Consider the following 25,451-nt stretch of genomic DNA (forward strand, 5'->3'; position numbering starts at 1 on the left):
ATATTATAATATAAGAATATTTTAATTCTCATTGAAAAATGTATGCACACATCTGTAAAAGACAAGTGGAAGGACCACCACAATATATTATTTTACAAACCACTTCAAAAACAAACTTCCACCATTTTAATTTGTGTGATATAATTTAACTTGATAAAAATATATAAAATTTCTATTTAAGAATAAATCTAATATTTAGTATTTTTGGCTCGAATAGTATAAATATATATTATTAAATAAATAAAAACAATAGATTTCAAATTATGTCTAGTGAGAAATAACATATACTGCATTAAATTAATTGAGGTATGAGTAAGCAATTTCAAACATTACAATTATTAAAACATAAAGGGGTATTGTTTACATTATTTGTTTTTAACAAATTATATTTGAATCTACTAAAAAAAAAGCGTAATACATAAATTTACATTCAAACTTAATTTCAATTAACAAGTAATCACTTTGACTTTAAGAGTGTATTTAGACTCTTTTACGTGATCTCAACTGACAACAAAATACTCCAACTCATTTTCATTGTGTCTCGTGGATATTCAATGCTGATATAACACAAAAATATTGAAGGTGTAGATGATATTTTGTAATTCGAAATATCCAACTAATTTGATAAAAATAAAATAAAATGTCTAGACGTGTATACTCAAAAGCCAAATTTAAACATGTTTATATGGTATGTCAATAAATTCCTCAAGACACTGCCACCAAATATAGTACATCTAAAAATAGAACCATTCTCCACATATCTCTCTGCTCTGTCCTTTCATCATCTCCTATTAACAGAAAGAAGAAAAAAACTAACCCCATTTCTCCATACTTTCAACTCTCTCAAAATCCATTAAAGGGTGTCCCATTCTTCTATTTTCTTGAAATTTCGTAAACCCTTTGTGTTTTTATAGCCATTTTCCTCTTTGTTTAATCCCCAACTCTTTGATCTTGCCGGAAAAAAGAACCCCTTTTCCGTCAGGTCAAAGGGGTGGTGGATTCATTCTTTTCTTGGAAATTTGAAGTCTTTATGTGGTTGGGTGTTTGATTTTGATATACATTTGCTAAAAAGTGGAAAAAAATTTGAACTTTATACCAAATATAGAGATTTCAAGAATTGAGGGGAAATGGTGACTGAGGTGATTCCGGTGAGGAATCCGATAAGCACGGTGTTAGAGAGAGTTGGGGTTTATGGGTTTATAGGGAATAACAACACTACAAAGAGATGTAATATTGAATTTCAAGATGAAAATGATACAATGGAAATGGTGCAGCTTGGTGCTGAAAGGACAAAAAATGTGCTTATTTTGATGAGTGATACAGGGGGTGGACATAGGGCTTCAGCTGAGGCGATTCGCGATGCTTTTCATTTGGAATTTGGGGATGAGTATAATGTAAAGTTTCAATCTTTCTGATTTTCTAGTTATTTGATATGAAATGATGTGTTTGTTTGGAATTGTGAATCCCTTTGCTTTAAATTCTATGTCGATTCGTGTTGTTCTATGGGCATTATTGTATCATTTGTCATATTGAGGTATTGAGTTTCCAATGATAGAGGCAAAGTTTTTTTCTTTGAAGTTTTGATTAGTTCTTGAAAGTTAAGGATATTATAATGTAAAGTATAATATATAAAGTTAAGGATATTCTTGAAAGTTAAGGATATTATAATGTAAAGTATAATACATAAAGTTATTATATTTCTGGTTTTCTGGCTGTTTGATCTGAATTACACTTTCTGTTACATTTCTTAGGTCTAGAATTGTGAATCCCATTAATCCCCTTGCTTAGAAATTCCATGTTGATTTGTGTTGTCCTATGTGTTGTTGAGTCATTTGTCATATTGAGGTATCGAATTTCCAATGATAAAGGCCAAGTTTTTTTCTTTAGAAGTTTTGATTAGTTCTTGAAGTTTTAGGATATTACATCGTAAAGTTATTATCTTTCTGGTTTCTAGCTATTTGATCTGAATTGCTCTTTTTGTTGCATTTTTTTAGTTTGGAATTGTAAATCCCATTAATCCCCTTGCTTAGAAATTCCATGTGGATTCGTGTTGTCCTATGTGCAATATTGAGTCATTTTTCATATTGAGGTATTGAGTTTCCGTTTTCCAATGATAAAAACCAAGTTTTTTTCTTTGAAGTTTTGGCTAGTCTTGAAAGTTAAGGATATTATAATGTATAATATAAGTTTTATCCTTTTGGTTTTCTATCTATATGATCTGAATTTCTCTTTTTATTGGATTTTTTTGTTTGAAATTGTGAATCCCCAAATCCCCTTGCTTAGAGATTTAATATTGATTCGTGTTGTCATCTCTACCTACAAGTTGTGTTTTTTTTTTTGCGTTGATCTACATAATTTTCATGTTTATGGAGATCCCATCTGGTTAAATACTTCTCCGGCATAAATTTTTACTTGTTAAGTTTAACAATTTAGTTACTACAGTTTTTCCCTCCCATGGTATGACATTCCTAATGAAATATTTATTGGATATACTGCAAATTCATATTTCGATTTGGTAATGTCAGATGTGTTCAATTGTTGTAGGTTTTTGTAAAAGATGTTTGGAAGGAATACACTGGATGGCCATTGAACACCATGGAACAACAATACAAGTTCATGGTTAAACATGTTCAGCTTTGGAGGGTTGCATTTCACGGCACATCCCCTCGTTGGATACACTCTGCCTATCTTGCTGCCATTGCCGCCTTTTACGCCAAGTATAGTTCCTTCTTTGTTTTCAAAAATTGTGGATGTTTGATACTTCCACTTTAAATTTGTTTGTCTAGTTTTGACTAGGCGCGATGTTTAAGAAAGTAATGAAAACTTTTGAATCTTGTTGTTTCAAACGAAAGATATGTAGAATGTACTCAAGTGTTCTTTAATTTTGTGGTCTTAAACATGCCACATGAAAAATTAGAACTAAAGAGGTGCCAGACATTCTTTCTGAAACATACTAAAAAATAAAGTAATACAAACGAATTGAAATGGAGGGAGTATTCTTTAGTATGATAACCTATGACTTCTGTTATTTTCTAAATGATTTTCCTTTGATACGCCAGCTAGGTTAGCACATCATAAATTCATCATTTTCAATTATAGTACTGTATTTTGAATGCATTTGACAGTTTTTGATCATTTCTTTAATGCTTCATATCTTATCATTTTGTCAATACCGACTTGTCTTGTTTGTTAAGAAAAATTTCTGACCTGGTTGCTTGAGTTTCATATCTAATTATTGATTTGTGAAAATGAAGGGAGGTGGAGGCTGGCCTGATGGAGTACAAGCCAGACATAATCATTAGTGTTCATCCTCTTATGCAGCACATTCCTTTGTGGGTTCTAAAATGGCAAGGTCTACAAAAGAAAGTAATATTTGTCACAGTTATTACAGACCTCAGTACTTGCCACCGTACATGGTAAATTATCGAGTAACTTAATTTGGAGTTTGAATATATCTAACACTTTCTTGCTATGTTGCTTGGACTCTTCAAATATTCCGCTAGGTGCATGTTAGATCATCCAAAAGTAGTGCATTTTTGGAGGATCCAACATTGGTGCAGTGACATTTTTGGAGAGTCCAGACAATTTAGCTTTCATGTCAAATATGTCAGTTTAACTGGTATCTTCTTTCGAATGATAGGTTTCATCCTGGGGTCAATCGATTGTACTGCCCCGCTGAGGAGGTAGCAAAGAGGGCTTTATTTGATGGATTGGAAGAATCTCAAACACGCGTTTTCGGGTTGCCTATTCGTCCCTCGTTTTGTAGAGCAATATTTACCAAGGTGAATGTTTCATTCATTTACAACAGAATTACAGTCCTTTGAATCCATGTTTCATTTTTACTTTTCTTATTGTTTTCTCAATACTTGCTATAGGATGACCTCAGAGTAGAGCTAGAGATGGATCCCACATTGCCGGCAGTGTTGCTGATGGGCGGGGGTGAAGGGATGGGACCAGTGAAAAAAACTGCAAAGGCTCTCGGAGAAGCTCTTTTCGATAAAGAAATGGAGAAACCTATTGGTCAAATGGTTGTCATATGTGGACGCAATGAAGAGCTAGCTTCCACATTACAATCACTCGAATGGAACATCCCAGTCAAGGTAAAGCAGAATTAGATTCTTGGAGTATGAATGTGCCTTACAAAACTATGCTAACACCTCAGCTTTATTTGACAATCGAAAAATATTTTGAATATTTTTACCTCTTGCTATCTAGATTAAAGGATTTCAGAAACAGATGGAGAAGTGGATGGGAGCTTGCGACTGCATTATCACAAAGGTATGTCGATGCACTCCTATTTTAGCGTTGCTATGCAGGGGCGGAGCTAGATCTTCAGTTATTACGGGTTCAGCTTGGTAGTCCTGGTCAAACTCTGTATTTGTACTAAATATCCATTGAATATGTACAAATATTAATTTAGAACCCAATAACTTGGAAGGGACTAGACCTCCGAACCCACAAGCTTCAACTTCTGGCTGCGCCTTTGTTGCCGTTTATTCTTTTTTGTGCATTGTTCACAATGTGGGACTAAATATTCAGTTATTTTCACCTGTAGGCTGGACCAGGTACAATTGCAGAAGCACTAATCAGAGGTCTGCCAATTATTCTCAACGACTACATTCCCGGACAAGTTAGTGAAACCAAAACATTGATTATTCCTGCTAGCTATCGTAGTATACCTGCTGTTATGCCCGTGTTTACTGATTTACATTTACGTTATGTATTTGCAGGAAAAGGGAAATGTTCCATACGTTGTGGACAATGGAGCTGGTGTTTTCACACGAAGCCCCAAGGAAACAGCACGAATTGTTGCAGAGTGGTTTAGCACCAAAGAGGATGAGCGCAAAACTATATCAGAGAATGCGCTTAAACTTGCACAACCTGATGCAGTTTTTGACATCGTGAAGGACATCCATGAGCTCGCATGCCAGAGAGGTCCTCTCGCCAACATTCCTTATGCGTTCACGTCTTCATTTTCAAGCTTAATTTAAACCAGATATATAGATTCTGTTTTTTTCTTCTTTTTTACTACAAGGTCTAAGATTTGTTCTAGTAGGATATTATGTAAGGTAGGTTCAATGATCTCACTCTTTAGCCATAAACGCTTGGCGTGCTCATTGTAATCTGTAGATTTTGAAAAATTCCGATCCTTGGTTAGTCGGAGAAAAAAGAATTTTAAAACGAGATGAGAACGAGGGAGCTGTGATAAAAATGCAGAAATTGGATGAAGTTTCATATATTTTGGAGTGTTGAAATCTTCTTCTTTAGTATTAAGATTGCTTGAAGGACCTGTATGAGGTTGCTTCAGATATTTCACTTGTCCAGCAAATTTGATTTGTATTGAATATATTGCTTAGTTTTTTTTCTTTCTTTTTGAGATTACTTGTGTTATTAAACTGAGTATGTTATTGTTGATTACATAGACAAACACTCAAACTTTACCTATGTTGGCAAGTAAGCACCCCAACTTTGAGAGTGCACATCTAGACATTGGTGTCAATTGAGAACTAAACACTCCAACTCGTTCCCGGCTTGCTTTCTCTCTTCTCTTCTCTTGCAGTTGGTAGTTAACCGCAAGTTTAGGTAGAAAGAACAACCAGTGTCAAAGAAATGAATTCCATTGAACTCTTCCTTTACATGAAGACAATGCCATGTAGAAAGTTAACATTAAAGAGTTGGCAAGAAAAAAAAGAGTAAGGAGACATTTTTTTTGAAACAAACTAAAAAAAGGGAAGTATTAAGACAAATAAATTGAAATAGAGTGAGTATGAATTATACATAATAATACCATGCATTTCGTGGCCATTTTAATTTAAGGAAAAACTACCTAACCAGACAAACATCCCTACCATATCTATTAAATCTCCCTATACTTTAAAATAATTACATGTACTCTAAACTAGTTACATAATCACTTATCTCTCCTCTCCTTTCTCTCTCTCTGGCTCTCTCCTTCTCTCTCTCTCCCTCACTCTTTCCTTCTTTCTCTCTCCCTCGCTCTCTTCTTCTTTCTCTCTCCCTCGCTGTCTTCTTCTTTCTCTCTCCCTCGCTCTCTCCTTCTTTCTCTCTCCCTCGCTCTCTCTATCTCTCTTTATGCACGGATACACCGAGGAATGTATCAGTGCATTTTTTTATGCAAGATACATGTATACACTAAATATTTTATGCCAGATATACTGATGAAATTGATATCGGATACATGAGATGAAATTAATTTCGGATACACTAGATGAAATTGATTTTGGATACACAAATACATGCATGAAATTAATATCAAATACACAAAAAAAAAACAATATTTGTGAAACAATGATACATTCATGTGTATATATATATAGAGAGAGAGAGAGAAGAGAGGCAAGAGATACATGAGAGATGTGAGCGGGAGAGCCAATGTATTCCATATACATGGAAATCACGCTTGAATATAATGTATCTAAAACAAATTACACCTAATTTGACCTGCATGTATCTGGCAAAAAAAAAGTGGTGGAGAGGATAATTTGTTTAAATATTATGTCTGAACGTAATTATGACCTAAACTAGCGGGATTTGTGTTGCATCCTAAGGAGTTAAATTGAGCGGCTATTTGGATTAATTCTCCAAATATAATTTAGAGCCCATTTAACTAGAAGCCTATGGCCCAACTGAAAACTCCTCCTAGCAGGCCTAAATAAACATCAAATGGACCCGAAATCAAACTGTTTTCAGTCTGCTAATTCTCATCAACCTTCTTTCCCGGTGCCGGCCGCCGGAGATCACCAGAGCACTCACCGTTCAATTTCTCCACCAAATCAAACTGTGAGTTTAATTCATTGTAATTTCTACTAATCAGTGTTATCTCGAAGAATTTCTTGAAGATATCCCAAACTGCATATGAAGCTAAAAATTCAATCTTCAATGTTATTACTTTCTTTTACTTTGATGTGTGATATATGCCATATGTTAATTGCAGCTTCGAATTGTTCTTGAATCAATTAGCGCGATTCAAATTGTGATTTCTGCTGCAAATTCCTTACATTTCCCCCCAATTATCTGCAACAACAGCAACAACATATCCGGTGTAATCACACCAAGTGGGATTTGAGAGGGTAGAGGTAGAGAGAGACTGTTTCCAATAGACCGAAAAGATAGTCCAAAGCAGAAGTAATTGAAGTACAAAAAATATCACATAGTAAAAAAAAAAGTAGATAGTAACTACAACAAAATAATATGAAAGTCGAAGTACTCCCTAGTTATCTACAATGTTAAAAAAAATGAATTTTAGTATATTGGATTATAATGATGTTTGTCTTCCATAATTCATATCTTAAAATTGTGATGATATACTAAATTGTGTTTGAGCAGTGAGATATTTATCATCAGGGTGTTTTTTTTTTGGCTTTTTAAAAATGTTTTAGTCAGGCTTAATGTGGGTACAATTTTAAGTTATAAGTAAAGGTCATTAAATTTATCGAATTGACTTTTCGTTGATGTGTTTTTTCATTGAGATTCAATCCAAACCGTGATGCTATTTTCTTGTTTCTGTATGGGTTTGGTTCAGCTTTTTAGGTTTATGCTCTATTCTAGTTAAATATCCTCCCTGATTTGGATTTGACACTGGGTGGGAAAAAAAAAGAAATGTTTTCTAGAATATAAGTCATTGTCTGGCAATCAAGCATCGAAAAATTCCCCTTAAAAAGGAAACTCTGCTTAGTTTTTCTCCGTTTGTCCATTTGAAATCCCCCCTTCAATATTATTCTCTGTTATTTTGATGTGTAATATGTACGATAATGTTAATTGCAGATTCGAATTGTTGAATGTTATTTGGAAATTGTAAATGGGTGATATAGATGATATCACAAAGGAGAAGAGAGTAGTTTTTGTGACCGTTGGGACAACTTCTTTTGATGCTCTTGTAAGAGCAGTGGATACTCCGGAAGTTAAGAATGAATTGTTCAAGAAGGGTTACACCGATATTCTGATTCAAATGGGGCGAGGATCGTACATCCCCACAAGGGTAATTTGACACTTCTCTTGATATTTGTTTTTTTCCTGTAAGCACATTTGTAGTAAAACGTTAAGTTTTTCAGTTTCTACTTCAATTGTGGATCCAAAAGATGTCCTTCCTTAAGGAAAAAGTAGAAGAAAAAGGGCTATTGTGGGATGGATAGGATCACTCCTCCCTTAATCAGAGGTATCGAGTTCGAGCTTTGAGAATTAAAAATATCCTAGTTCCCTTTTAAATGGGCTTTAAGCGCCAGGAATATGGATTAGTCGATCCCCAAAGTGGGTATCGGGAGAAAACCAACAACAAAAATAAATAAAAATGCAAAGAAAGTTAGTTGCTTAATTAAGTGAAAGAACTATGAGTTCGTGAAGCTTCGAGAAATAATGCAGAATTACGAATTTTCCAGGATTTGGGAAAAATTGCTGTTTGTTTTTTGGTTTTCTTGCTGCAGAGAAAGTATAGGGTTCTTTTCTTTTGTTATATTACTGAAACATCTCCAAGGGCCAGTGAGTACCATTCAACACTCGGATGATGGACCGATTCCTCTACCCTCTTCCTCGTATATATCACCATTCGAAACTCGGTGGATGATTGACCCATCCCTCTACTCTTTTCCTCTTAAATACCAGGCTGTCTGCAGCAAGGTTCCAACAGGTGATGTTCGTCGCCTAACCCACACATCACATGTTGCTTTATTACTACATGTTAGTAAGTCTGCTTAACAAAGAAAACTGAAAGTTCTAAAGAATTTATGTTCGCATATGCTTGGATATGCAAGCTTTATTCCGAGTAATGACTAGACCTTAGCATGCTGAATTATTTAACTAGCCGAGATCCAATATGTGGTTGCCAAGTCTCAGCTTTGTCTTTGAAGGACAATAAAAATGAGAAATTTGGAAAGTGTGACGTGGCAATACATTTAGGTTCTTTTGGGTGCTCACATCTCATTAAAACTTACTGACCATATTAATTATATGCTTTTTATTTTAGGCTTGTCGCAATTTGATATGGAAACTCTTTTAAGCCGAAATGGAACACTTGTATGCACTCACTCACTTACACATAAGTACCTTTGCAAAATTTTCTCGGCTCACTCAACAATTCTTCTTTGCCAGGTAATAATTCATTTCTTTCTGGTCTTTTTTATTTTGCTGTAATCTTTCCAGGCATCTGCTGAAAATGGTTTCCCAGCTCTTGACTACTTCACATTTTCATCAAGCATAGCTGACTATTTGAAGTCAGCATCACTTGTTATCAGCCATGCAGGTAATTCATGGTTGACAATGACCTTAGCTTTATACATTTAAGGGGTCATTTGGTTGTTGGTTAGAGTTAAGCATGTATTGGAAATGTAAGGATTAGTTATACAGGGTTTAGTTATTTCATTTTAATAGCGTATACCTGTTTTATTTATGTGGGGTTGTAAAATAATAACCAAACTCCATACTTGGTGATCTAATTTTATACAAAACAACTAAAATGCTATCGAACATGGTATTAGCTATGCTTATTTTAATACATGATTTACTCCCTTCCTAACCACAGCAACAAAACACCACTTTTGACTTCTCTTCCTCTATTCTCCCTTCTACTCGGATCAGCGCAACTAGCCTTTCGGATATCATTATTTCATTAAAATGTGTATATATTAGCCCTGACTAGGGAAATTAACCCATAGATCTAGATACTAGTTGTATGATGCCAAAACCCAAATACTGTTCCAATGGTCACAATAACTGACACAGAATCATTGGGGGAGTCGGATTTCCAAGCATGTTGAAATGTCTGTTTTCTTCAACACGTCTACCTCATGATGTGATGTAATGTCAACCTCTGCTTGCAAATGTTTTCGGCTGCTATTGCTTGTGGCCTCATAAGACATATGATTGGGTGAAAAGTTCATGCACTTCGTTTCTGAGCAGAAGCGGAACCAGACATTGAAGCTTATGGGTTCAAGATTTTTGTCCTTTTGAGTTATGGAGTTCTAAAGTAATAATTTGTAAAACTTGTTGTGAATAGGGAAAACAACCGATATTTCTTGTCATTATAGGACTTCAAAAGTTGCAAGGCTAAGGCTATGTAATCACACATTTGAGTACTGCAGGTTCAGGGAGCATATTTGAGACATTACGACTGGGCAAACCGTTAATAGTGGTAGTCAATGAGGATCTAATGGACAACCATCAAAGTGAGCTTGCAGAAGAACTAGCTGAGAGAAAACATTTGTATTGTGCTCGTCCACAAACATTATACAAGACTATCTCGGATATGGATCCGGGGTCTCTTGTTCCATATCAACCAGGTGACGCGAAACCAGTTGCTGAACTTATTTATAGATATTTAGGTTTCCCAGAGGATTGATGAAACTTATTGTTCTGTAGTTGACATGAAGTGAAGCTCAATTATATGTGATATATAGAGCATAATCTTTATCCTCAAATATTCTGTTATATTTGTTTCTAATGATATTTTTTGTGTTTGAGGAAATCTTACATTATGGTACATGCATGCACCAAAGTAATGTGCTTTTAACATAGGCATAATACATAAATGTGTCATTTAACTTGACTTCAGTGGACACTTGTGCTCTCTAGCTTTGAGTGTGGACAAGTAGATAGTTAAACCTGTGTAGAATTGAACAAGTAGACAACAAATCCTACGTGACATATTACACGTAAGACACCAGGTAGGATGCGAATTGTCATGTAGGACACATGTGTCTACTTATTTAACCTTATACAAGTTACCGTGACTACTTGTACACACTCAAAATTGGAGGGCATAAATATCAGTTGAATTCAAGTTAACTAGCACGTTTATGTTATTATACCTTAATATTTCTTCCTAATATACTAATAATAACTGTGTTTTAATCTTTTTATTTGCATTATCAATATAACACATATAGTTTGAATTCGAAATAGTAAATGTTTACTGGCCAATTAAAAAGATTATCAATTATTCAGCAAGACCACATATATATGGACAAACAAATTATTAGCATGCCCATACTACATGTGAGCAACAATTATTATGCCCATATAACATATACCAGCAAAAAATTATATACCCGATATTCAGATCAATCCATAAGAAATATGACAAATATCTTTATAATTATTGTTGAACAACTATCCGAAATAACTTTTCTATTTTCATGAGTTAAATATGAGATTTGTATATTATGTACCTAAGGCTTCACTTGTGAAATGAGATTTGCATGTTATGTACCTAAGGCTTTACTTGTGCAGGGCGGCTTAACATAATTGGGGGCCTAAAATGAAATTTCAATTCGAGGCCTAAAATATAAACAAACTTTGTATATGTATTTATTCAAAAAATATTTTTCTTACACCATTTAGATGAAAATTATTAGTAGTATTTAATATTGTTTTTTAAGTTATTAGTTTTAGGTAAGATTTTATCAACTCAACATTGAAAAACATCCTTTCAGTGATGCAATTATTATATGAATTGTTAATATAATTCTATAAGTAATAAGTTGACAAATATTAAATAAAGATAAGAGTTAGTAACATAAGCAATAAGTATACTGAATATGTTATTATTATCATTTCTATAAATATTCTTTATCACTAAATTATAGTTAATAATTAATACATGTGTCACCTTAATATTAACTTAATTATAATATATTAGTATAATTTCATGTAAACATGGAGTGCAAAATTATTTTACTTGTACCCTTCATGTGAGCTACACTAAGTATGGTCAAAGCTCATGCCTCATATAATTCTTTCTTTTTCAGAGAATATGACAAAGAATATCATTTTTGAAAAAGTAAATATTACTTCCATTTATCATATGAAGGCACAAATTTAAACAATTATGTTTGCTTCATGATGGGCAAAATATAATAATTATGCCATTATTATCATATCTACAATTAGAAACAAACAGTTTCTTTTAAAAGAAACCAATCTGTTGTCAGAATAATTCACAAAAGAAATCACTTTAAACAAACTTCCCATCCCACTGGAATTTTAAAATAGATTTAAATTTCAGTACAAAAAAATAAATAAAACTAGATCTTAAAACTGGTTGATTTATACTTATCGCAATCTGATCTGGACATCACTGTTATTAAAAAATAATAATTAGATTATACTTTGCCGTCTCAATATAAGTGTTCTTTTTTATCAGTCTAAAAAAAGAGTGTTTCTTTTTATCTTTAGTAAGTTTTTAAACCACAAAAATTAAGATTTAAGTTGATTTTAAAGGGAAAAAAATTTAAAATCAACAAGGACAAATTATGTAATTAAATGTATGAAATCCCCTATGTGAGTGAGATATAAGACTTCCCGTCATAAATTTAAACTTAATCAAACCATAATATAAATACAAAATATCTAGTCGGAAACCAAAAAAAAAAAAACTTGTGAAAAAATACAAGAAGAAAGAGACATCCCATCCCATCCAATAACTGACTGAGACAACAGAACTTAATTCAACAAGTTACACCCCACACTTTTAAAGAACTTATATATATATATATGTCTCGTGCCTTAAAAAGAACTTATGCCCTATTAGACGTAAGTTATTTTTAAAATACAAAAATTAAAGACCAGTTTATTTAAAGTACAAATCGTGCAATTAAATGTATGAAATTCCTTTTGTCGTGAGGGAACCCTTTTAACTCACAATATAAATCTTCTCAACACAAATATAAATTGAATCAAAATTTAATATGAATATAGAACATCGAATAGAAAATAAAAAAAAGAACATACAAAGAAAGTGACATTCCATCCAATAATTGACTGAGACAACACACTTTGAATGATCCAATCTTGCGCCATATCATGCTGCTATCTTTACTCATCATTTTTATTTTCTACTTATACTCAAAGTTTACTCATCAAATAAACAATTCTATTTCAATAATAATAATAATACTAACAATACCAAAAAATAAACAACTTGCCAATATTTTCACTTCAATTCCCTATCTAGCTTGTGATTAATTTCAACTTTTCAAGGTACTTTTCTTATCACTTTCATGTTGTTCAAATGCAAATTCATGAATTTAAGTTATATACGCTGACAGTATAAATAAGAACGGACACAAAAAGGTACAAGTGAAACTCCCTTTGTTGAAAAAACAATCCTTCCTACATTTCAGTTTGTTTGTCTTACTTCCCAATTTAGTCTGCTCGATAAGGCATGAGTTCTAGTATCATGAGTGTTTCCTCGTAGGAATGTCCGCGAATTTGATCAATTATATTTTGTCATTTGTCAACAAACATAGATATATATGTTCACCTAAGCATATACTTTGATTTTTTTTCTTCTTTAACATAAGGTTTGCCTTCCAAATTTTCCGTTTTTAATAACTACATTGGTTTGCTCTGGATGCAGTGAATCGTTAATTGGTTTCGTTGAAATATTGTTACTTGAGAGGAGGCAATGTTGCTTCATCTCTTCTTTTCATTGTTCGTGTTTTTGACATTGATAGACAATGGAAATGCTGGTGTAACGAGTTCATTTATTCGTAGTGAGTTTCCAGCTGTTGATATCCCTCTTGAAAATGAAGTGTTTGCTGTTCCTAAAGGTTACAATGCTCCACAACAAGTAAGTTACTTTACCTTTTGTTCTGTTTTGATCTTCTACAACAATATATCTATGAGTTTAGTTTTTGTGTAGCATCTTCGCGAACTTGATATAATATGTTCAATTCGAGTATAGCATGATTTATATAGCTCAGTGCCAAATTGCATACTCAGATTACAAAGTTGTGTATGATCATTGTTGTCATGGCCTAGGTTCAACTGTTAAGGTATTGTCTGTTTTGGCCCGACCCTTATGAGTCACCTCTAGGATTTTGGGCGTTAAGGTTTTGTGCTTTGAGCCAAAAGATGCATCAATGGTTGAATCCTGAACTCGCCTTTATATGATCACTAAGGAAACTAACTTTCCCTTTCCTTTTCGATATGGGATTTGCCTAAGGCAAGTGTTGTGGAAGATCGTGGGGTAACTAGTACACAATCACACAATCAAAGCAAATAGAGAAGAGAATATAACACAAGGATTTAATGAGGTTTGGCCAAGCTGAGTCCTCCAGGCATTTGACAACAATCCCCCCTTTCGAGTTCAACCACTAGTAGTTCTCGTGTGCTGTTACAACTGTGAAGGTGATGATAGAATACATTGTCATATCGACAACTGTACTCATCATAATCTTGGAGTGCAACGTTCTGTCTACTGTGGATAAAATGCAGTTTCTTATGTGTTTACGTGTCATCTAAAATGCTAATAAATTCATTCTATTATAGGTGCATATAACACAGGGTGACTATGAAGGAAAGGCTGTAATAGTCTCATGGGTTACGCCTGATAAACCGGGGTCTAGTGAAGTACGTTACGGATTATCTAAGGGAAAATATGATTTTACAGCTAAAGGATCATTCACAAACTACACATTTTACACCTACAAGTCTGGATATATACACAAGTGTTTTCTTAACGAACTTCAGGTAATAAAAACTCTTCGTTTTTATAGTTTTAGACAAGGAAAGAATCGCAATGTCATCTCTTCGTTTAAGTGTCATATACATCATGCTATTGTATTTGCATAAAGTTCTGTCTAGTTTGATCAGTTATGTTTTACCTCTGTTATAGTATGACACAAAGTATTACTATGAAATCGGAAATGGTGACTCTGCTCGAAACTTTTGGTTTGAAACTCCTCCAAAGGTTGATCCAGATGCTTCATACACATTTGGCATCATAGGTGAGTAGTTTATATATTTCATTTCCCATTTGTCTGAATTATACTTTACAACATACTGACATTTGTGCATGTCTGAACTCCTATCGTGTATTATTCCACTATTGGTAGTTCAATGTATCATTATTAGTGTTCGTGTGTCGTTGTTTCCAGGTGATCTCGGACAAACATATAATTCTCTTTCGACTCTTCAGCATTACATGAATAGTGGTGCTAAGAGTGTCTTGTTTGTGGGAGATCTATCATACGCGGACAGATATAAGTATCATGATGTTGGAGTCCGTTGGGATTCATGGGGCCGCTTTGTTGAACCAAGTACAGCATATCAACCGTGGATTTGGAATACCGGGAATCATGAGATAGAATATATGCCATATATGGTGAAGTCCTGCAACACAGCTCAAGTTCATATGTTTAACATAGTGTTGCTAAATGCTTATAGCAGTGTTTTAAAAAATCGACTGTTTTTCTTATTATGCACAGGGAGAAGTAACTATGTTCAAGTCGTATCTGTACAGATATCCAACGCCATATCAAGCTTCAAACAGCACTAGTCCGCTTTGGTATTCCATCAGGAGGGCGTCTGCTCACATAATTGTGCTATCAACCTACTCTCCTTTTGGTAATTTATCCGTTCCTGTTTCATGATTCTTGTTTGTTTCTATGGTTAGCTATTTTGACCTTCTCGATCTGAGGTACTTGTTGAGAATATAATCAAGTAAATGAAAACGCATTCTCCCTAAACAATTTAACCTCTGAAATGTGATGGTCACACACTTCAGTATAGTATCAGACCACACCACTCATTATTAGAAAGAATTTCTACGTACTTGGTCCACAAGGGAAGAAAGAATTAGGCCTGCACGTGAGAGATCATGTTGAGAATAGATTCAAGTAAATGAAAGTGCTTTCTCTCTCTGACAGTTTAAGATTTTAGATAATACGATCACATACTTCTTCAACAATGCTGATTATATGATTTTCGCAAAGTTTCTAACCTCTTCATGTTTAGAATAAAGTAATCGTTCTTGATGTTCTTAAACGCGAAGTAACAACCTTATGGCCCTTGTTTCGATGTTTATAGACATATCGAGAATTTCTGCGAAGTAAGCATTGTTCACACAGGTACTTAGTCTCTATGTTTTCTATAATGCAGTAAAATATACACCACAATGGAAGTGGCTGAGAGAGGAATTCAAAAATGTTGACAGAGAGAAAACTCCTTGGCTTATAGTTCTTATGCATGTTCCTATCTACAACAGTAATGTAGCTCATTTCATGGAGGGAGAAAGTATGAGATCTGTTTTCGAAGCATGGTTTATCGAACACAAAGTTGATGTGATCTTTGCTGGTCATGTCCACGCCTACGAGCGATCAGTAAGTCACTTCATTTCATTGTACTGGTTTTCCTACTTGTCCGAGGACAGAGTAAAAAAAGAGAACAAACATGTGATACTCCTTCCGTTTCAATTTGTTTATCTAGTTTTGACTTGACACCGAGTTTAAGAAAGTAAAAAGTACTTCTGAATCTTGTGGTCTTAAACTCAAGACACATAGAATGTATCAAAATGTCATTTAATCATGTAGTCTTAAACATGTCAAATGGAAAGTTAGGACTAGAAAGTTGGCAAAAAAGGAAAGAAGCATTCTTTTTGAAACAGACTAAAAAGGAAAGTAAGACAACGAACAAAATGAATCGGAGGGACTGAGGGAGTATATATCTGAAGTTTTGAAACGGACTAAAAAGGAAAGTAAGACGAACAAAATGAAACGGAGGGACTTAGGGAGTATGTATCTTATGAACTATAAGAGAGTTGATAATATGCCTTCATTTCCTTCTTCTGAAGTTGACAATGCTAACAATTTTCTTTTTCTCTTTTCCAGTATCGCATATCAAATATACACTTTAACATCTCGAGTGGTGATCCCTATCCCGTACCTGATAAAACAGCTCCAGTTTACATAACTGTTGGTGATGGAGGAAATAAAGAAGGTCTTGCTGCAAGGTAAGTTGCATGTTATTGCAGAGAATCGCTCGTGAATGACATTACAATGTGCTCATTAGGTTAATAAACTAGGTTCATCCGAGTACATGAATTCACTCGATCCATTTATTAGGATACATGTACTGCACTAGTAAGATTTTAGAACACTTATAAATACGTATGTACTATAAACATATTGGATACTTGGAGCAACGATTAAGTTGTCCCCGTGTGACCTATAGGTCATGAGTTTGAGCCGTGAACTCAGTAACTGATCCTTGCATTAGTGTATGCTTTCTACATCACACACTCCCTTGTGGTGTGGCCCTTCCTCGGACCCTGCATAAACATGTGATGTTTCATGCACCGTGCTTATGTGCTTCAACTACCTTATAACTTCTTAAATTGCTCTAGAACTATAGATTCATTGGTTTATTTCTGCAGATTTAGAGATCCTCAACCAGATTACTCTGCGTTCCGCGAATCCAGTTATGGTCATTCTACACTAGAGATTAAGAACAGAACACATGCATTCTACCATTGGAACAGAAATGACGATGGAAAGAAAGTTAAAATCGACTCATTCGTGTTACACAATCTGTACTGGTCAGTATGATCTTCCTACCTTTGCAGAATATATTTCATCTGGAGAATCTGAATTGAATTTTCCTTTTAACTTACTTTAGTAGATAATCTGTCTTATTTTCCGAGGACTAATCTCACTTACTATGGACAAATATCAGTAGTGTTATCATTTAGGCGATTTTTTTCACATTGTCAGTATATAAAGGTTAAACTCACGCGATTTATGGTCATGCAGGGGACAGAATCATCAGCAGAGAAAGTCGAATCAATATCGTCTCCATTCACTCATTTTAAACAGGGCTTCAACTGCACAACTGTGAGAACATATTTCTGCAACTTGCTCTCAACTTAGTTGCAGTTTTATGGCCATATAGATTAATATCCCAATGGCAACTAATAAGTTTGAATATCTATTTGCTTTCTTGGACTAATTACTTGAGCCGAGGGTTAATCAGAAAATGTGTGCGTACACACTACCCTCCCCAGACCTTAGTTGTGGAATTATATGGGGTATGTTATTGGACTGTTTGGCTAATTTTCCACCAAATATTTATCATTCAAATAAGAGTTTGTGCTGTTTACTGCATCATTTCAGTTTCTGAAGAATTATTTTATTTGAATATTCACAATGCATTTACTTAATTTATTTTATTCTTGTTTTGGAAGATGAATGTTCCTTCAGAATATTTAATAGGCTAGTTTTTAGTTTTTCTTTTGAGAAAAATCTTACCCGCCATCAAAGGTTGTGGTGAAGCAGTAAGTACTCATTCACCCTTAACAAAAGGTCTCGGATTTGACCTATGGATATGAAGTCTTTTTTGATAAGGAGCGTTTTACTCCCCTATAGTGAAACTTCCCAGCATGAATCCGAATTAGTCAGACCCAAAGCAGGTATCGAGTGGGAAACCAAAAAAGAAAAAAATCTACTTTTAGATGAGATGATCCATCACACTTGGTATCATAGTAGGCAGAGGTCCCTAGTTCGAGTCTCTATGCCAACCATTATCAAAACAAAGAAAATTCACATCCTTAGCCCATTAAAAAATGAATCAAGCTCACACACGAGAGGTTGTGGCAAATACATAATTTATTTAGTAAATAAATGTGTGCTTAGATGGTCACACACTTCAACGAATGAAAAATTGTCATATAGCCAAGGAAAAAAAGTGAGTTACTAGTAAAACATAGTAATAACTTCAACTTGAAAAATTTACTCAATTTTTATTCTTGTCCAGCTTCAACTTCAGCTTCTCTTCAAAAGTTTCACAGCTTTACAGTATCTCTCTTCTGTTATTATTAAATCATGTACAGAAAATATTCGATTATACGTGCTGTTGTTCCCAGTCTATTAGGGAATCAAAGAAATTTTACTCCCTGTACAAAACTAACAAGAATGTAAAACTGAAGTTTGATGTTCATCATTGNAATCCGAATTAGTCAGACCCAAAGCAGGTACTGAGTGAGAAACCAAAAAAGAAAAAATCTACTTTTAGATGAGATGATCCATCATACTTGGTATCATAGTAGGCAGAGGTTCCTAGTTTGAGTCTCTATGCCAACCATTATCAAAACAAAGAAAATTCACATGCTTTGCCCATTAAAAAACGAATCAAGCTCACAAGAGAGGTTATGGCGAAGACATTATCAAGTAAATAAAAGTATGCTCAGATGGTCGCACACTTCAACGAATGAAAAATTGTCATATAGCCAAGGATAAAAAGTGAGCTGCTAGTATTACATATTAATAACTTCAACTTGAAAAATTACTCAATTTTTATTCTTGTCCAGCTTCAACTTCAGCTTCTCTTCAAAAGTTTCACAGCTTTACAGTATCTCTCTTCTGTTATTATTAAATCATGTACAGAAAATATTCGATTATACGTGCTGTTGTTCCCAGTCTATTAGGGAATCAAAGAAATTTTACTCCCTGTACAAAACTAACAAGAATGTAAAACTGAAGTTTGATGTTCATCATTGGTAGTCTCTGTATATTGGCTGTGGATTCCATTTGAGATGCAAGTTCAGTTTCCCTGATTTAGCCTCGGCTAATTCGTACGTGTCTTTGTATTCACCTTCCATTAGAACCCTTGTTAAAGTCAGTATGCATCTTCCCATGAAATCCTGTGAAGAAAGTTGGAAGAATTCGAAAAATGAATCAATACAATAGTCACGAAATAAGATATGACAAAGGTACTCTCCGAAATTTATATATACTTGCACGTAGGGGTGTTAAATGGGCGAGTTAGGCTAAATTTGGGCGGATCAAAATGAGTTGCCCGCTTAAAGATCACTTGACTGAGATGGGCAGGATCAAGATGAGCTAAACAATGGATCATAGGCCAACACGCCCATTACATGAGCGCTTTTCCAATGCTTAATGATATATTGGCATTATTGTTTAGCTCATTGTTTACTAATGATGTTAAACAAGTAATGGGCATGTTGGACTATGAGGTGATGGAAAGAGACTAATGATGTTAAACAAGTGCATAATGATATATTACATGAGGACAAAAAATCGTCATCGGATAATCATATGGAACTTATTCAAGGGGCAGATACTCTAACCTTTCCAAATGTGTCATGGTCCCAGACTTCCAGCATTAGCATGTCATGTAATCCGTCCTCAACAACAAAGTCAAAAGTTTGATTCCATACCGGGTTTAGACTTTCATTTACAACCTAAGGAAAACAGATAATAAACGTTAGATATTTTTTTGGGATGTGATGATCAGCATCATATAAAATTCATTTGATTTACTGGGGTTGAAATTAATTATTTGTACTTATCGAGTGTATAATACAGAGTCCGAGCCAAAGCTACATAGAGATCATATGCAAAAATGAGGATCATGGCATACTGTTTCTTCTCCTACTTACCAAAAAAGGAAAGACATCATAAATAAATTTACCGAGAATTAAATAATACGAAGAAAGGATACCCTGGTTTTGTTCTTAATTTGAGCCTTCTTCATGATCAGAACGACGTAGGGGTCAGCCTTCCCCCCTATATCAGCTGGGGGCAGATCATCAGCTGATACCACGGTAACAGAAAGTACCCCTCGTACTATTACCTCTCTTCTATTGTTGATTTCACTTCCATTTGGACTAGCTTCTTTTCCTTCTGCCGAGTTTTTAAGAACTCTCTCTAATGAAGTCATTGACTCATTCTGAGAAAAAGGGTTACTTAGCCCATTGTTCATGCCATTCGGGCAGTACAATAGCTCCAAGTGCACCTAACCAAAGATAATGAGAACAGTTAACACATCAAGCACAGAGACTATTCTATGTGTTCTGCTAACAATTTACAATAATCCCACAAGTTGGGTCTGGGAACAAACTCGTACTATTCACAGGACAATCAGTGCCACCAGTGCCGGAGCCATTATTAGAATTTTTAATAAGGGGATGCAAAATAAAAAGAAATAAATACACCAAGAAGCCGAGGGGATTCAACATCTATTGTATATACATGAAAAGTAAAATTGAAAAGGGGTTCGGATCCTCTGGGTGCCACTCATTTTGAACAGTAAAATGCTGTTTAATAAAATTATTGCTAAAAAATCACTAGCTTTCCAACATTTTTTATTTTGTGCATATATTTTCCATCAAATTTACGAGTACTATATGTGGTATATTTCTAGCTACTACAGCATGCATCTGAACATGGCCATGGAAAGTAAAAAGGAGTCGGAGTCGTCACCTGGCCCCTATTTTTCTGATCTCTCTGAATTTCCAAATCTTTCACCAACTTCAACCAGATATCCTTCACTTTACCAGGCTCAAGCTCATTCAAACAGATATGGGCACATCCAATTAGTTCAGCTGACTGAAGCCCTTCATCGTCATAGATTTTTACCACCAAGTGTTGTGTCAATGGATCTTCGACTACGAACTCAAAATGCTCATTCCAAATTGGGTTCAAATCGTTGTTCTGAAATAAAGATTCTTACTTTAATCTTAACTTGATCAAATGAATTAAAGAAACTTTTCCAGGGAAATAGATGAATAACTTACAATTATTTTGCTCTTCTTCATTCTGTCTCGTAGAGGGCGTACATATAATACAGCGAAAGGATCAGATTTTCCAATGAGGTCTTTATTTGTTAACTCCTTTGCCTGAACAAGTTTCACCTCCAATACTCCGGTAGGCTTCAGTTCAAGGTCACTGTAAACAAGAAAATAGAATGTCAATAAGGATTAAGCAGTGCCAATCAAAATCTAAATGTTAAACTTGTCTTTTTCAGTTACAATACATATGCAGAAGGATCTACTGAAAAATTTCTTTTACAGCTCCGATCGAAACATGAAATATTTACGAAATTGCATGAGATAACATTTTGGCTGTCCTAGTTCAATGCAAAATGGACGGAAGTCCGACACAAGTTGAGTGGACTATTCTCCAAATCTTAGTCCTAATTCTGCTTTTGGAAATCTTGTATGCCCTTCGTTTAATTTGTTTGTCTAGTTTTGATTTGGAACGGAATTTAAGAAAGTAAAAGAAAACTTTCGAATCATGTGGTCTTAAATTAAAGATATACATAATGTATCAAATTGTTCTTTGATCTTGTGGTTTTAAAGATGCCATGTGGAAAGTTAGAATTAAAGAGTTATCAAAAAAGGAAAGAAGTTTTGAAAAGGACTAAAATGGTAAGTAAGACAAATAAGTTGGAATGGAGGGAGTATTTGAAGGTCCTTCCAAGGTTCAACCGTCAACGAGAAGTAAATGTGTTTTGCTTGAACCAAGATCGGGGCAGCTCATAGATAAAGTGGGTCACTGAAACCAAGATTGTTCAAAGAATCCATTGTCAATATCAATACCTATAATCCCCAGGTAAAATGGGAATAACTTTTCGAACTGGCCACGTGATAGAGTCTTCAACAGCGTCCCGGATGGTTCCCTGGAGAAATAAATTCATTTTAGTACACCTAGGGTGTAGTAAATCATAACTAACATTTGTTAAGCATTCCATTTTATGACTGCATAACAGGACTCAAGTTCATGCAAACAACTCAAAGCAGCAAATCTGTTGTTCCACTCTTTTCTCAAATGAGAACAGTCTTAGAGAATGCACCAAGAAACAAAAGAATTTTTGTTCGAAAATTTTCACATAACACTCCTTGATTCTCATAAATGTATGTGCCATTTCAATTTTCAATTATATACTGTTATCCATATTGAAATTAGAAGTTTTAGGAAAGTTCAAGACAACATAGAATGTTTATCAAGGAAACATGAGAAATAGTTTTATCTTGTTTACAGGTCGTGAATCAAGCTCCCGAATTTCCTAAACAAGGATGAAGTTAACCACTACAAAAACACCCTATCCTTGTAGTTATAACACTAAGCCACTACTTCAAAATTTTCAATTCTTTCTGTTCCTTCCGTTTCTCTTTTGAGAAAGAATAAGGGGAAACAAAATAAGGCTAGGCTACGCCAGCCAAATATTCATGGCATCTGTAGGCCTTCGTTACATCTCATCAACTTTATCAAAGAACAATTACATCCACATCAAACTGATTGGTTGTTGTGGAAGGATAACAAAACAGAGAAATATATTTAGTGGTAAGAGTTCGCCCAAACCTCAATTGCATCAGAAAGGCCAGGAATTGCTGTCATGTCACCACCAATTACTTTAAGCGTAAAATCCAGCTTTTTCTGCAAACAATGAAATTTACTTGTCATTTTTCCTATAGAGTTTAGGGGAAAGTTGTGAGATATGCACGTGAGTAGCCTATCTTGAATATCAACATCCAAATTAAAATAGACATGTGATTAAATCCTTGAATTGTAGACCGAGTTGATACTCAATTAAGCACTCAGAATCTAGTTTTAATTCAAAACAAAAGGAATAGCTTTGGTTTTAATTGATTGTATAAATAACATGCTTTAATTGGTTTCAGTGCATGTATGTGCACAAAGTGCTACACAGGCAAATGAAAGAAAAAAGAAAAAATGAGGTTTATACAACACCTTCTGCCTTAGAGAATAACATACAGCTCCGAAGCAAGGAAACTCGTCAACAAGTGGCCTGAAGATGAGCCTGAAAATACCAGTAAACCCGATGTTTTTCACCTAAATGAAAGGAGAACAATAATCACAAAGTTAAAATCTGATTCATAAGAGTTGGAACATAGCATGATGCAAATATTTCAGGAACTAAAATAGAAACTTCCGTGGATAAATTACTAGTGTCTTCATTTCTTCACTCTTAAACCGTGCAACTCTTTTAGATTACTATTAAGGACGTATTGCAGGGAATATAATGACATTTAACTTTTCATTTTGTGCTCAGTCCAAGAAAAACACATAAGCAGAGCATGTCCATGCAAATCATATGGGATAACTTGCAAGTGTAAGACACAAATACAGACTAGTTAAGCTGAAACAGTTGTTTGTTCCCCATTTCAACAAGCTTTTATAGAAAACATAATTCGATAAGTACAAGCTCTTCCAGAAACAATAAACGCAGACTTGAGGACATCAAGTAATACCAGTGCGTTCTTCAATTTGAGTATTCAAAGAGATAACAGAAATACTTGCATCTCAGCAGAAATTAGGACCATATCATGTGAAACAGTTAAAGTATGTGGCACAACTCTGAGGTGAAAGTATGTTGTTCTGATTCTTCAAAAAATGTTGATGGGTGCGTGTCAGATACTCCAAAAGTAGTGCAATTTTGGAGAATCTGACACGGGTGCGGCTACATTTTTGGAGAGTCCGAGCAACATATGGTGAAACTATTTACCTGCACCGGTAATGCTACACCAACATAGGTCATGATATCGAGTATTATGCTTGGATTCCCATCCCATTGCATCTCTAATTCCATAGTAATACCCTCACTTCCATCTTCAATAATAGAAATCCCTGCAGTGGCATATATATGAGATCAAGCATTTGTTAAATGTAGTGAGATTCATCCTCACAAGCAGTTTCTTTTATTAAGGATTAACTGACACGAGATGATAGGATTGCTCTTTGAGGTTTGAATATCTTTTATACCTGCCTGTCTCAAATTATTTGTCACATTTTGACATCTCAAGAGGCTATACATGGCAGGAAAATGTTATGCCACTTCTTTTTTTGATGGTGGTGGTGTCCGTGCAGGGAAATGTTATGCTACTCCAAACATAAGCATGCCATAAAGACCTAGAGGACTGATAAGTTTGTTCATATGTATAAGTGACTCCTAAAACTTTAAGGTAGTACAATATGCAAGAGCTTTGAGGCATGTTACGCCAGCCATCGTCTACTAACCTGTGAATTGTGGAGCAACTGTACCAAGAGTGAACTTTGAAAACTTTAACGACGCCAAAATCACAGGCCTATATTGTTCCAAAATTGGCTCCACACTTGACTTTACTAGTTCTGATGCTGCCTGACCATATATACCCATACCGACTCAATTAGCAACAAAAAAGTTCCAACAATCAGAAATCTGAACCAAAAAAAGGGGGATACAGAAAATTGCAGAATCGCAATAGAGTGAGAAACTAAACTATGTATAGACATTGAACTCCTAACCTCATCCACATATGGCCAGATCTTTTCAAGATGAGAATTAAGCCATGCCAACTGTAAGAACAAAATTGAAAAATTTAAAAATTTAAAAGGTCATTTTTTGCTCTCAATAAACTAAATCACAACATCTATTCTAGATAGAAAATAAACAAAGTCCCTAAAGGGACAGTCTTACAACCAAAGACCACAATTTGAACCATAATGCATGAATTTAATCTCAATGATCTTATATGGTCACTATGTGCTCCAAAAACAGATAAGGACATCAATGGTGTGCTTGTAATCTCTTTTTTCTGATTTTGGCTGCTAGAACATATGTTTTGTGAAAACATTTTCCACCAAAAAGGAGCAAACAATTATCTCAACATATAAACATTATTATCAATCTTTACTACTCAAATATTTTTCACCAAAACACTATCCGATTTGCTTATTCAATCTTCAATAAATGTCTTCTCCCAGAAAAGCTTTCCATTCTCCAACCAAGCACAAAAAACATTTTCCAGAAAATAAGTCATTTTTCAGATTTATGATAACTGACATTGCTTTAGCTACAAGTACATCAAAATCCAGTAGCTTTGGTTTAACCCTATATTAATGTTATAAGATGTAAAAATA

At 34.6% G+C, this 25,451-nt stretch overlaps 6 protein-coding genes across 8 annotated transcripts in view; 4 read left to right on the forward strand and 2 right to left on the reverse strand.

Moving 5' to 3' along the window:
* The window catches only part of LOC125855112 (probable inactive ATP-dependent zinc metalloprotease FTSHI 4, chloroplastic), a 460,535-nt gene that overhangs the window by 343,367 nt on the left and 91,717 nt on the right, over positions 1-25,451 (forward strand). The gene's annotated exons all lie outside the window — the stretch shown is intronic.
* On the forward strand, positions 751-5,133 carry LOC125855119 (monogalactosyldiacylglycerol synthase 2, chloroplastic-like). The gene is made up of 8 exons (XM_049534795.1): positions 751-1,394; positions 2,545-2,717; positions 3,255-3,416; positions 3,641-3,782; positions 3,876-4,100; positions 4,216-4,278; positions 4,556-4,630; positions 4,731-5,133. The coding sequence occupies exons 1-8, from the start codon at positions 1,128-1,130 to the stop codon at positions 4,989-4,991; spliced, it is 1,368 nt and encodes a 455-aa protein (XP_049390752.1). The 5' UTR covers positions 751-1,127; the 3' UTR covers positions 4,992-5,133.
* LOC125855131 (uncharacterized) lies at positions 6,673-10,456 on the forward strand. The gene is made up of 4 exons (XM_049534813.1): positions 6,673-6,801; positions 7,786-7,999; positions 9,157-9,256; positions 10,095-10,456. Exons 2-4 carry the CDS (start codon positions 7,820-7,822, stop codon positions 10,349-10,351), a joined length of 537 nt encoding a protein of 178 aa, XP_049390770.1. The 5' UTR covers positions 6,673-6,801; positions 7,786-7,819; the 3' UTR covers positions 10,352-10,456.
* On the forward strand, positions 12,871-17,928 carry LOC125855117 (bifunctional purple acid phosphatase 26-like). Of its 2 annotated transcripts, none has more exons than XM_049534793.1 (10): positions 12,871-12,990; positions 13,370-13,582; positions 14,284-14,484; positions 14,630-14,741; positions 14,892-15,118; positions 15,222-15,360; positions 15,895-16,115; positions 16,623-16,744; positions 17,168-17,329; positions 17,544-17,928. In XM_049534793.1, the coding sequence occupies exons 2-10, from the start codon at positions 13,418-13,420 to the stop codon at positions 17,626-17,628; spliced, it is 1,434 nt and encodes a 477-aa protein (XP_049390750.1). In that variant the 5' UTR covers positions 12,871-12,990; positions 13,370-13,417; the 3' UTR covers positions 17,629-17,928. The 2 variants fall into 2 exon arrangements, with proteins under 2 accessions (XP_049390750.1, XP_049390751.1); XM_049534794.1 differs by having other exon boundaries at positions 12,880-13,083.
* Positions 18,553-24,910, reverse strand: LOC125855120 (synaptotagmin-5-like). 2 transcript variants are annotated; one of them, XM_049534797.1, is made up of 12 exons: positions 24,837-24,910; positions 24,570-24,690; positions 24,058-24,179; positions 23,283-23,384; positions 22,893-22,967; positions 22,130-22,209; positions 21,326-21,476; positions 21,012-21,242; positions 20,251-20,544; positions 19,877-19,990; positions 19,247-19,429; positions 18,553-18,692 (listed from the first exon to the last, which is right to left on the reverse strand). In XM_049534797.1, the coding sequence occupies exons 3-11, from the start codon at positions 24,139-24,141 to the stop codon at positions 19,280-19,282; spliced, it is 1,281 nt and encodes a 426-aa protein (XP_049390754.1). In that variant the 5' UTR covers positions 24,142-24,179; positions 24,570-24,690; positions 24,837-24,910; the 3' UTR covers positions 18,553-18,692; positions 19,247-19,279. The 2 variants fall into 2 exon arrangements, with proteins under 2 accessions (XP_049390754.1, XP_049390753.1); XM_049534796.1 differs by lacking the exon at positions 18,553-18,692 and having other exon boundaries at positions 19,062-19,429.
* Positions 24,715-25,451, reverse strand: part of LOC125855716 (aluminum-activated malate transporter 8-like) — a 7,943-nt gene continuing 7,206 nt past the window's right edge. The window contains exons 5-6 of the mRNA XM_049535447.1: positions 24,837-24,887; positions 24,715-24,750 (exon numbers count right to left, since the gene is read on the reverse strand). Coding sequence (XP_049391404.1) covers positions 24,715-24,750; positions 24,837-24,887 — 87 coding nt within the window. The remainder of the gene's footprint in view (positions 24,751-24,836; positions 24,888-25,451) is intronic.

This window comes from Solanum stenotomum, chromosome 2 (genome assembly GCF_019186545.1).
Source record: "Solanum stenotomum isolate F172 chromosome 2, ASM1918654v1, whole genome shotgun sequence".
In the NCBI taxonomy this organism is placed as follows: Eukaryota; Viridiplantae; Streptophyta; class Magnoliopsida; order Solanales; family Solanaceae; genus Solanum; species Solanum stenotomum.